The sequence below is a fragment of the Falco peregrinus genome, chromosome 3 (assembly GCF_023634155.1).
Source record: "Falco peregrinus isolate bFalPer1 chromosome 3, bFalPer1.pri, whole genome shotgun sequence".
Lineage (NCBI taxonomy): Eukaryota > Metazoa > Chordata > Aves > Falconiformes > Falconidae > Falco > Falco peregrinus.
Window position 1 is genome coordinate 117,957,217 of NC_073723.1, and position 13,079 is coordinate 117,970,295.

The following is a 13,079-nucleotide window of genomic DNA, read 5'->3' on the forward strand; positions in this document are numbered from 1 at the left end:
TCAAATTTAAACTATTTCAAGCAAACACAACTGCTTTGGGTAAAGAGCTTTCCTTCAGAAAAGCCTGGCTTGCTACCCCTGCTCCCGATTCCAGGAGCCGGCACGTCTCTCTCCATCCTTCCGAGCCAATTCCCCAGCTCCGCTCCTCGGCGCAAGGAAAAACGCCGCTTCGGCCACCGAGCTGCGGGGGAGGCAGCGCATCCCTTCCCGCCGTGCTGCTGAGGGCGGGTGGGAAGCACCAGCACCGGCCACAGCACCTCGGCTCGGGTGGGACCCAGCTGCTGGCACCGACGGCAGCTTGGGCAGGGGGCAGCGAGGGTCGGAGCCTCGGTGGCCCCGCGCTCCTCCGGGGTATCCCCCCCCCCCAGCCCTCCCCGGGCAGTACCGCCCACGGGCGCCCTCTCGTGGCCGCTCCCACCTTCCACGCAAAGTGTTTTTTCCCCGCAAGGTGCTTTTCCCCGCCACGAGGTTCTTTTTCCCCTCCGCCACTTCCACCTTTTCCCTGCAAGGGAGGAGATGCTGCTCCAGAGCACATCCCCAGCCCTGCCAAGGACCCCCGCCCCGGGCCGGTGGGCTGCAGCCACAAGGGCTGGGCAATGCCCGCAGGCACGGCCGCTTGCTGGGTGGGTAGAGCTGCTGGCAGAGACAGCAGTGGGAGAAAGAAACAAGCGTGCGTTCCCATCGCACCCAACCCCAGCTCCCACCCAGCCCCACGCCGCCCATTAACTCCACAACTTTCCTGGTGGCGTTACCAGCAACTCACAGGTCCAAGTAAAATCCGCCCCCCCTTCAAAAAACAACCCAACCCACAAACGGCTGCTAACCACGTGCTGCTAAATCCTAACAAAGTGATTTGGTGGGTTTTGATGTTCCAGGCTACTTACGCACGAGGCTGTGGTACCACGGGGGTGATGCTTGGGAAGGTGCTGGGCTGCAGTGCCGCTGCAGGACACTGCTGGCTCCCAGGAACTACAGGATGGGGAAAATTTTAAAAAAAGGAGAAAATTGACATTTATGTAGCCCAGGAGACGCAGGTAATGCAGCAAGCTCCCTTGCCTGACTGGAACAACCATGCCCTCATTTAGCAGCTTGCACCAGCCAAGTGCTGAGGCAGCGTTTTCCTTCCCCAGCAGCAGCTCCCCGCACCAGGGCCAGCTTCGCGCCTGCATCCTGCATGGCCGGGCAGGATGCTGCCAGGGAAAGCACTTCCAGGGGTGAAGCAGCCGGCACCTGGGCACCGGGTTCCACGCCACGTGCAGGAATGGCCAAGCCTCTCCTCGTTGCAAAACCGCGGCAAACGCCACGTTCCTGCCAGCGCAAAGCAAGTGCCAGCGCTGGCCCCGGCCCCGGCGCTGTCTCCCAGCTCTGCCAAGCACTGCACAAAGGCACGGAGCCTCTCCTGGACAAAACGCCAACTATGTCAGACGGCTCGACGTTGGATGCACAAAGGTTCTGTTACAAACTTGCACCCCACTTTTAGCTAAGCCCTAAACCGGGCTTAACACTGCCGGGATCCCTGCGGCGTGTTGCATTAAACCTGACCTCTGGAGTTTGCTCAAACCTGCCCCAAACTCCTCCTGGCCGATTCAGCTGGACATCACGTGGAAGCTGCAGGTACCCACTGTACAGGTACCCACCGCTGAAGGGCTGTGCTCTGTGGAATTAATCCCTGTAGGACATCTTAACCACCCATGTCACCGACCCTTGTCCACCCCCTTCTCCAGGCCACCCTTACACCCTGGCGCTAGTTTCACTACTTCAGGTGTACTATTCTCCAGGGATTCAGGACGCTCCTTGCTTGACAGGTTGACACCAGGCACTGGATCTCAAAGAAAGCACACACATTATCTTAAAAAGGAAATTTATTTCACTTTATGAAGCTTATATTACATGCATTGCCTGAAGCTAGTACAACAGTTAACAGCAGGGCTGGGTTTTGTCCAGACTTCCATTAGTGTTTCTGGAATAAACCAGGCCAAATTAAAGAATCTTTTGCCCTTAGAAAATACAGTCATGATACAAGGAATGTTTTTTTTTGTTTTCACTTTAATTACTCCTCCCCTACTCCCTGCCCTCAAGCTGCATACAGCCAATGCTTACCAAAAAAGGAGGCAGGAGAGGAAAATCTAACACACACATGCCCCCCATACACCCCTACCTAACAAACCACTGAGATGGGAGGACTGAATCTAGCTCTATTCAGAGGAAAAATTACAAACAGAATACCAGGAATAAAGCTCTTACAACAAACCAGATGCAGCACCCTTCAATAATTGTACTAGGTAAAAATATTTTACACGTTGTTCAATGAGATGCTACAAATTCCTTTTGATTAGTTCTCTTTCAGCTTTATGGGTCTGAACAGGCAGCTGAATATACCGAAATCTTGATTTCTAAAAATAAAAATAAAAATATTGCATTATTGTCAGTGTCTGTTGGATATTCTCTCATACCCACCAGAGGAAGGTGTATAGTGCACCAGAGATTGCAGCCTACTATAGGCTTAATATCAAGTACAGATACACAGAAGCAGATGTATTCATCAGACCAGGTTGGTATGGCAAGCGTCAAGCTGGTACGTGTTCGCTTCCACGCAGAGGGAAGACTCGCTACAACGTCCCTGTTCAGTCTCCTGTCACTTGTGTGGCTTGGCCATCTGAGGTTTGGTTGGTGGACTGAATGAACATGGGCTGGGTGATGTCCTGGCCTGCAGGCATGGTCACTTGCTGGATCTGATAAAGTTGCTGGCAGAGACAGGGGAAAGAAACAACTGTCAGTTCTCATCGCAGCCAGCACCAGCTCCCTCTGAGCGCAACGCTGTGCATTAACCCAGAAGTTCAGTGGCAGCATTAACAGCAACTCGCAGGTCAGAGTAAAATCTGTCGTGTCCACCCCCCCGCCAAAAAAACCACCCAGACCACAAATTGCCTCTGGACATTTGCAGTAAATCCTAACAAAGTTACAGGTTTCTGATGCCCAGATGGAGCTCAGGCTACTTACACAGCCATCAATAACTAGATGTTAAGACCTTTATTCCTCAACAGGGAGTGCAGAGTGCAGGGGACTGGACTAATTTGGAGCAAAGGCAGCAGAACACAAAGAATCCACCTGAATTAAGATTGGCACAGCATTCACTTGTTCTGCTCCCAGGTTTGCTAGCAGAAGAGGGGGCTTTATTGTGAGAAGCCAATTTTCCAGAACACGCAAGCCTTCAGGCCAGTCCTTCCAGTCCTTGACTTCAAGGGGACGCAGCACCACCGAACCCCAAGTTCTTACCTGCCCGTCTGTGAACTGGCTGAACTGCTGCTGCCCTTGCTGGACTTCTGTCTGCGTTATCTAGAAGGATAAGAGAAGGATGGTCACTGCCAGCACTTCGCAGAGGGTCAGAACCCCACTAACAACATTCTGCTGCTGCCTTTCAAGAGCTTTTAGACTCTTTCAAGCTTCATTATCCCACCACGTGGTAAGACATGGCTTATGCCGCCAGCCCGCAGCCATGCTGGTGCTAACCGTGAGTCAAGAACAAAGGACATGGGGTTCAGTTGTTCCAAACCAAACACAAGCCTGTCCTCTCTGACTTTTCACGAGGAGAAGGCGGCCTCCAGGATCACAGAAAAGCAGCAGCCTTCCTATCCTCTGAAGGCAGAGAAGAATCCCTTAGCGACCAGTCTCAACAAGAACATGAGACAACCTGCTGGCAGCAACGCTGGTCTTGATGTTTCACCTCTGCAATAGCTTTCCTGAGAGGTTGCACGGCTGCTCCTCCCTCACCCAGCCAGAAGGAGCAGAAGTAAAGAGAAGGTTGATGAACCGAAGTTTTACCTGCAATCAGCTCAGAAGCAGCATGAGCTTTATACAGTGACACACACACACACGCGTACATATATGCATGCACCTTTCATGTATAGGTAAAGGAGGCTTCCGCTATGCTCCTTGCTTTATTATTCCGATGAAAGCAACAGGAAGAAAAGAAATGCAGGAATCCTAGCCCAAGAGTTGGTAAATTCGACTGGAATTTGCAGTTTCAGGAGCTAGGGAACAACACTTTACCGGTTCATGTCGGCCCTGCTGTTATAGTGCATACCTGCTGTGCATTGGTTGCAAGCGTCTGGATCTGCCCCTGGACTACCTGGGTGCCTGACACAGGTTGGGCTAAGCGGATATACTGCAGCTGGCCAGCATTCAACTGAACCTGGAGACAAGTGGAGGGGGCAGGGAAAGAAAATTAAACAGGTAACTGTGTAACCTGAAACACACAAACTTGCCTTCTTTATTTCCATAACCGAAGCCGGAGTAATAGATGACACCGGGAAGCTTCAGTTGATTCACAGTTTAGATGAGTAACTACCACAGACCCTGCCAAAGCAAGAATGAAGTCCACAGAACTCCTGTAGGTTCTTGAAGTAAAACCCCGAGGAAGCACAACATTACTCCTTTCTCCAGAACGGGAGTGGTCAGTTAGTAGCTAAAGCGTATTAATTGCTAAATTTCAGAGAGCTTTGAGAATGCTTATTTTTCCGTTTGGTTACAAGCATCAAGTTACTACTTTGATCTATCATTTCACATAAAGAAAATTGTTACGAGCTAGCCACACGTAACGACACTGCCATTAGAGCGTGCCAAAAAATATTAAAGAATATATGGGAAATTTTCACATAAATAAAGCCGGCAGAGATGGCAAAACCCAAGGATATATTTGGAGGCTTACAGTGCAACTCTCTGCCAATATATGTCAACCCCCACCTGGCAAAGGCCGATAATTAAATATAATTATATTTATATAAATAAATAAATTTATATAAATAAAAGGTCAATACTTCTGTGTATAACATTGAAATGTAAATTTCTTTTGTACAGCCTTGAGCTTGCAAGGTTAGATGCTTGGGGGTGTGGGATATGAAGACAACGTCACCATCGTAACCTGCGATGCAAACAGCTAATACTGCTAATATACACCCCAGAAGCAATAAAAAGGTCACAGTATGATTGATACTACTGCTGAATTTTTTCATTATGTGTTATTTAACTTTAGACCATTTAGATTCACCGTCTTAAGGTTAATTATATACAAAAAATGTTTCTGAGTTTTCCTCTTTTTCAAAAGGGGAAAGAAGGACATAGAAAACACTTTAAAAACTGCTCGCTGACACAGGTTCAAGTGCCTAGAACATGGTTTTGGCATCTACACAAACGCTGCTGACTTCACCAGCTGTGTCTATAAGCTCCAATATTATTTCAAGAGCAAATAAACTCCACATGAGCATAAACATTTCAATAAAGAATTTGTTTCTGCACAGAGATCTGCCGACAGATCACGTTTTCCATGCTGGGGGCTGCCTGCTTAGATTGCAACTACACTACTAACTGAATAGGCCAAAGCGATTTAGAAAGAGCGGTCTTCCAGAAATGAGAGTAAGCTCCAAAGAACCTGCCTAATGAAGTCCAGCTAAGACACAGATTAAATTTAACACGGAATTAATGTGGGCAAATGAGTGATTACCATTTAATTGATGTATATGCTTCCAATTTTTCTCCATTTATAAAAATGTAAGTCGGCTTTCCACAGGTCCTAGAGCAAATGGTAAATCGTAGCAGAGAAGTACACGCAGTATCAGGAGCACGTGGAAAACCAGCAGAGCACATTAGTAAGATTTTTTCAACACTCCTGCAATCGCCAGAGGCACTACCAGTTTCGTGAGAGTGTTTCCAACTGTCACATTTGTGTTATGAAAGATTCCTCGCTGAACCCTAACAAATACCAGAGTGAAAAGGAACTACCAGAAGACAGCACTAACCATACCAAGAGAAAAAAGAAACTCAAGGTGAAAAATAAGAAAAGCACAGCAGAAAGAAGAGCAGAACGGACAACAGCACTGAAGACGACAAAGGACTGCAATTCTGTGAAACCAAAAAGTGCTTTCCAGGTTACAGCACTAAAAAGCTCTCGCAGCAAGCTCCATGTTCTATTTTACTTTGCTTGCTGAAAATGAGCAAGGGGAAAGATGCTTCCTTCAGCACAAACTGTGACTCTTCAGCATGCTGTGATTAAGAATCCACTTAATTACAGTCAGAACGGTATCTCTGCTAGGTAGAGAAGTGCAAGTTGTGAGTATTTCATTAAAGCACTGCTCCTAAGTTGCTCTGTTTTGTGGTCTTACAATTATGAGAGACTCAAGTGCTCCCAAAAGCTAAAGATGTCACTCTGGCACTTGGCAGTTTCCATCTCACATCTGCAGCACAAGAAGTTTCTGAGGACCAGTCACAACTACCTGTTCTTAGATGCTCCCAGGCAAGAGGAAGGTAGAAGCATATGCTTGGCCAAAACCAGACGCTAATTAAAAAGTCTCCAGTCTCACATTCCTAGAACACGAGACCACTTGCAACAGGATCAACCTACGTGGAGAACAGTCGCTTTCTGCAGAAGGTTATGGCCTCCTCACAGCTACTTGATAAAGAATTCTTTCTCCTAGCAAATCTCCAAGCCCCCTCCTTGTAGGGAGTTACAGCACTCACTGGAGACAACTGGAAAACAAGTCTGAGCTGTTCTTTTATTGCTGCGCCAAAGGAGGATGCTGCAACATTCAGTACTGTTGCAATGGATTCACTGAGGCTGGAGGTGGAGATCTCCTTCCAAAATGCTTTGAAGAACAAGTATCTTGCAGAGACTTTCATAATGAAAGGCAGAAAAAAAAAAAAAAAAAAAAAGTAAAAGAAAGGTACTGGAGAATGCACAGAAGAAAAAAGTTTGTTTGTAGTAGACCACCATATCTGGCAAGCAATTAACTTCCTTTCTGACCAACACCTTAAGCCAAGCAGTTAGGAAGCAGCTGAAGACTTAAGAGATGAAAAGAATTTGGAAGCGAGTTGGAAAAATCTGGCAGCACCCACAATTCAAACCTTTCTCAAGATGCTGTGTCAAAGCATGAACATTTGCCAGAGGTACAGGGGGGAAACTTAGCAAATCTTGAAAAGTGAAACTTGTGTGAAAGATCAGTTTTGCCACAGCTGTGGGTGCAGTTCTTAATAACTGAAATCAAAGACAAAGTGAAATACTTGTCTTGGTCACTTGGTCTGACCTTTGGGTTGCTGGTTAAGTACACAGAACTGGACAGACAGATTCTTTTTCTTTTCTTTAAGAGGTGTGAAATTTTCCAGATGGGAACCAAAAGACCCAACTTTGTTGTGATCCTAAGTCACAGAGTCGGGGGGGGGGGGGGGAACCGTGACATTTTTTTGCCCCACATGTTTACCTAGGACACGTGCCAGAATGTTACTGCTGATGCTGGGTACTCAAAATCCCATTCTTAAGGCCACAGCAGGTCTACACTGACGTGAAAGCAAGAAGATTATTTTCTGGTTCTGCAAAACCATTCCTCCAACCAGCTCGAAGTATTTTGCAGAAATACTTCTTATAACATGAAAGTTTATTAATAACTCACAGATGGCACCTTTCCCACTCAGACTGCCAGGTCATGACTTCAGATTGCAGAGGCAGAACCAAGTAAAGGCAAAAGAAGTTAATTATGCTTTATTGAAACCATGCTGAAGTAAAGAACTAAGGTTTATCCAGGAAATATTTTATTTATTGCTTCCTAAGTCTTTCACTCAGGGGAAAGTGTTGGGGGTGGGCAATCAGTCTGCACTAGATGGGTTAGATTTATTTCCCCCTTTGTGTCACACCTGGTTAGTTTTTCTCTCTAAGTGCACGAAACACACCACTCAATCCAAAACCTCCTCTTACAGTTAAAAAAGCATACATATACAGTCTCATGCCAGAACACCAGTGGAGAGTTTGCTCACAAGACTGTTGCACATTTCTACTGGCAAAATCTTACCGGTATTTGCTGGATTTCTCCTGTATTGGTGATGATCTGCTGCATGACTTGCATGGTCTGCCCAGTTCCACTCTGAGCCTGCTGGGTCTGTCCTTGCGGCTGAGCCTGCACTATCTGGACCTGCTGGCCTTCTCCAACCTGCATCGTCACAGGGGTGGTCTGCAATCAAAACGGGGATAAGGACGAAGCAAGGACTGAACACAGGGGAAACAGCCACAAGACACAGACACTGTAATAGACAGACTGCTTCCCAGACCCACTGTTACTTGCTGATGCTTAAACCACCACGGAGGGAACCCAGGACCTAGATAACCCTTGTTACTAAGGCATCTGAACACCTGGTCGTGACCAGAAAACACTTTTCTATACTATTATAGACTGTTCTGAGCAGTGAGAACAGGATGTCACAATATACGGGCAAGCAGAGGGTTTCACTGGCTCCACTGAACTGCAAAACCAACGCTGCTCATCCCTCACCTGCCCTTGCTGAGGCTGGGCGATGATGATCTGTCCTGGCTGGATGGTAGTTGTAGACGTGGTGGTCTGTTGGCCTTGCTGTTGGCCCTGAACCTGCACTGCAGCAGGCTGCTGAGCCAGCGTGAAATAATACTGGACGGGCTCCGCTGGGGTCACAGCCTGACGCACCTCCTCCTGCAGCACAGGTAAGAGACAGGTAAACGGGGAGGGAACAGATCAACATCCCCCCCATAAGCATGCTCCATGGGAAAGGATCTTTAAACTGTTACAAATGAGGTATTAACTAAGTAAACCTGAAATGATAAATCAAAAAGAGTTTCCTCATTTATTCAGCTATATGGAAATCAAAACCATTTCTAATACCTTATGTATAATAATGTAGTCACCCATTGCATTATGAGAAGCAAATGGATAAAATTCCCGTAGGTGAAATCTACGCAACTCCTCATCAGTAAATTCCATCCTCACCAGTTATCTTAACACGGAGTGAATTGCAAATGCACCAGGAAGACTTACAAAGCCTCATCTGTCAACAAAACCCTCTCCGTGGCCCAGGTGCCCAAAATGAATCTCAGTCTAGCTCCAATGTTAAACCCCTGGGAATAAAAGTCATGGATTTGACGCGTACTGTCATGCCTTTATTTATTTCTCTAAATCCAGCTTTTCCAGAACGGTAACAATTTCATCTTGTGTCATGGCTTAACAGCCTGACTCTGCTGGTAGCAGGAATAACTCTACAGCGTGAAGAAACAAAAGGCTCTGCTCTAGCTCACTGTCAGAAGCACAGGCTGTAACACTGCTGTTCTCTTTTATCTAAGCAAGTCTTTAGGAGAGAAAAGCCCCTTATGATTAACGATATTTTAGGCAAAGAAGTAGATTTTATGAGATTATGTTAAGTGGCAAGCCGTTAACGCTCAAGAATCAAAATTCCCCAGTTCTCTAGAGGAGCAGTTGGATCTTGCACTTTATGGAAGACGCAGCTCACCAGACGTTCACTCCATGGCAGAAGGCGTAAACAATCCTCTCCCAGCCACCTCGAGTTCACAGCTGAGAGTGTAGGATGTTTACACGTGCTACAACATGGTAGATTCTCACTTACATGAGTCTGTCTGCTTGACTCCCCTGCATTAAATGTGACTTGCTCACAGATTACCTTCAGTATATCCAACTGGATAGGAAAAGAAGAATTCACATTAAACGAGATCAACATATGCTGTCTAGATGAGCATCAGGCTTGAGTAAATGAGCCCGTTCGCTTAGATGCTAGTCTCTCGGGTGGACAGCAGCTAAGGAAGAGGCTTACTATTGGGAGGTTCCTCAATAGCCTACCAGAAAATTGCCCCCCCAAAGATTAAGCTGTTCACAGTTGGCTGTAATCAAGAAGCAACTTCTAAGCCTGGCTCTCAGAGCAAACATTAGCACTATCCCACGGTACTGCAAACCACTGCAATCAAACACTGCCTACATATGGTAGTTCACTGATTATTCCCACTCACTTCATCAAATCCTTTGGGGGCAGGATTAATAACAAATTTAAAATATATATTCAACAGGGCATGGCTCCTGTCAACCACAAAACTGCATGCATAGAAGAGCTGTGGCTGTTGCTATAAAGCCCCATCTTCAGATACATTATTTCTAGAGCATTCCAAGCCTCAAATCCTAGCTGAATCCTGAAACAATTAAGGCAACTGAGTACTTCTGTAAGTATCTGTTCCAGGTTAAGTTGCATTCGCTACAGGCAAAAATGGTTTTAAATCCAAATCTGCTTGAACGATGTTATACCACATCACTTGCCATCTTTTATTTTCAAGCCATGGCATTAGTTACCAGAGCAACATAACAGTCATAGTTTCGTTCCCAGCTCTTCCACGGAATGAACGCTAACTTGTCAAACAGTCTTTTCTGTGGTAGAGATAAAACACAGATTGTAACCCAGGCCAAAAAGTGCCGGCTGTCAGCCCGTAGGCAGCCACTTTTCAACACCGTTGTGTTTTCCACTGCAGAGTCCTAACCTGCATTTGTACCGCGCAGCTCTTTCTCCATTAAACTTCTCTTGCCCTGAGAAGTTATTTCTAGTGATTCAGCAGTTTTCACAGGCAGCGGATGTACCAGCGTGAGACAGATCTCTAAAGCCTGTTTCAAACCAAACCCCAACAGGGTTCCACTGCTGATGCTGTGCAATGCAAAAGACACAGCTCTGGCGCGATCTATCATCACGACACGTTAATCTGGCAACCTATACGCTTCTAACACGCTACTAAAACACTTTGGGTGTTCGTTTGATTATAGAACTTGAATGTTCTGTAATCAGAACATTCTGATGCGAAACAAAAGTCTCCGGCAAGGAAAAGATATGGGCAATGTTCTCCCTCCCAAACATGGAGTACTACTAAAAATAGGACTACAGAGCAGAATAACTGAATGAGGCACCTAAAGGAGAAAGAACTGAGTTTGCAATGCCAGAATTAACCTGTGTTACTCCAGGCTGCAGCCAGCTTACTCAGCTGAATAAACTGAACGTGGGTTTTCTTTCCCCCAGTTAAGCAAAGCACCGAGAGCGGCTGTGCAGGCTGCGACTTTGTCTTTTTCTTTAATACCCAACCAACGATCTTTGGATAAATTGCCTCTGCCGCACTGCCGCAGGGATAAAGCGGGGAACTCGGTGAAGGAGCTGTGCCATGCTCCTACGTGTGACGCTCACTACGTGTACAGAAGACAAGAGTTGCCAGCACACATGTAATGAAGCCTTGGGATGCTACTAATTATAACCGCAGCTGACTGCGGCAGCGGAATGGACTCTCCTGCACATATTGTGGCACAGAAAGGTATTCTCCTCATTTACCAGAGTCACGCTGCTTCTGGAAATCAGAACATGAGGTTAAACTCAACTCAGGACATCATCATGAAGGGTGAAGTTTCCTCCCTTTGGCCATCACTTCAGTAGCACAAGGACTTCATGACAAGAAGTAAACCAGCAACTCCCAAAATCCAAGTCCCCAGTGGAAACGCTGGTCTCTACACTCAGAGCAGGTATCTTTTTGCATGTTATCCAGAATTTATATTGGAATACAAAAAAACACATCAAAGAAAAAATTCCAAGTAAAGCATTTGCCAGAAAGATGTTTTACAGCACGCCAGCCTCTCCAGTAGCACTCGCTAGAGAAGCTATTTTAACCTTGGGTTTTTTTCAAAGGCTAACTACATTGCAAACCTTCAACAGGATCAGAAAGCCAGTTGAAGGAATTATTAGAACATTTTTTTGAATTTTTGCATTTACTGTTCAGAAGAAATTGCTCCAGTTGAGTGCTGGGCAGCGATTCCAGGAGTTGCTGAACAAGGTGCAGCACTGTCCAGACGGAGCCGTTCCCTAGGAGAGGTGTACTGATGCTAGCCCAACCATCTAATCAGACAACTTGTAACGAAGAGAGACGTGTAATAACTGAACTGGTGAACTTTCAGGAGCAGAACACCAAGCTTTCAGGAGGAGATGAATTACATCTACCAGGAGCTGTTTCTTTGTACATTTGAAGTGGCAAGATTGAGCTTCAACCCCACCTCACTGCATTTTCAGCATCGCCTCAAACCTGGAGGGAAACAAGGGCTTTGTAAAACACAAGGGCCCCTAAGTTTCAGAGATCTTACACTCAGATGACCGCAGCAGCCTCCTGCTGTAAACATCCGACTGAAAGCTCCTTCTAGCACCTTACAGCTTCCAGTCAAGGATGTTTACAGTAGCAACGACTGCCCCAAAGGATGCAGGAGGTGGTACTTTAGGCGAAGAAGCCTGTTTCTCCCTTTACAAGCCAAAGGATGAGGACTCAGCACACTCCCACATTTTTTTAACACTGGCAACATCTGGCATCAGAACTAGTTAGTAGTTTTTGTCACTTAAGTAAAACCCCAAGTCAGCCTTCTGTAAACTTCCACTCAAGCTCTATTTCCATAAAATGATTAAGAATGATGAACCTGAAAACTACCGTAAACAAATATGTCAAGGAGAGAGGCACAAACCTCATGTTTAAATCTGATTCAGTATTCCTTTATCAACTCCCTTTTAATTAAGAGACTGAAATCACACCCAGGAAAGGACAGACAACAAGGCAATCATTTTTGTGTCTCACCTGCCGCTTTGGAGGTTTCAGTTCATCTCTTGGAACAATATCGATAAGAAAATCAAATTGATCAAACTTTGTAATTGCCATGGCAATGTCATTCCTCTATAACAACAAAGAGAGAAAACCATTCTTCAGAAGTCTGTTTTGTCACTGGATAAATGAAGTTAGAGCTTTTTAATCGAGTCCAGGGAGGGTGTCTTCTCCAGATCCCAAGCGGTCAAGCCAGGTGGTGGCAAACCCTTCTGTTTCAGTCCCAACACTGTCCTGTGCTGCGCGCGGCCTTTGAGATGTGCAGTAAGAAGGTGCTTATCAAACTCAGGCTTTTACACTCATCGACTCACCCACCAGGCCTAATCAGGCTCTCCACAACAGCGCTGCTGTAAATTCACTACAGAGGGCTCACGACAACCGCCATAAGCCTTTTAGCACGTTAAAATGGGGAATTCATCCCAAAATAATTTAAAAATCCCAAAGATATCTGAAAAGAAACTTGGCAGAAAGACCACGATGAGTGCTCCATGTATTAGTAGCAACACATATGCAGAATCCATTGAGTTGGGGATGGGATTAAAAAAAAATAAAAAGAAAAAAAAGTATCACAGGATCTTATGCAGGGCAGGGGAATCCCAAGAGGTGTTGAGAGAACAAG

General features: G+C 46.0%; 1 protein-coding gene across 7 annotated transcripts in view; it reads right to left on the minus strand.

Moving 5' to 3' along the window:
• Window positions 1-1,844: 1,844 nt before the first annotated feature.
• NFYC (nuclear transcription factor Y subunit gamma) overlaps window positions 1,845-13,079 on the minus strand; it is a 37,128-nt gene continuing 25,893 nt past the window's right edge. For 6 of the 7 annotated variants that reach the window (XM_055799201.1, XM_055799205.1, XM_055799202.1 and 3 more), the window contains 6 exons: window positions 12,437-12,532; window positions 8,313-8,486; window positions 7,836-7,994; window positions 4,085-4,192; window positions 3,277-3,336; window positions 1,845-2,744 (listed from right to left, as the gene is read on the minus strand). In XM_055799201.1, the coding sequence (XP_055655176.1) occupies window positions 2,625-2,744; window positions 3,277-3,336; window positions 4,085-4,192; window positions 7,836-7,994; window positions 8,313-8,486; window positions 12,437-12,532 (717 nt within the window). In that variant the 3' untranslated portion in view covers window positions 1,845-2,624. The remainder of the gene's footprint in view (window positions 2,745-3,276; window positions 3,337-4,084; window positions 4,193-7,835; window positions 7,995-8,312; window positions 8,487-12,436; window positions 12,533-13,079) is intronic. The other variant, XM_055799207.1, reaches the window with a different exon arrangement.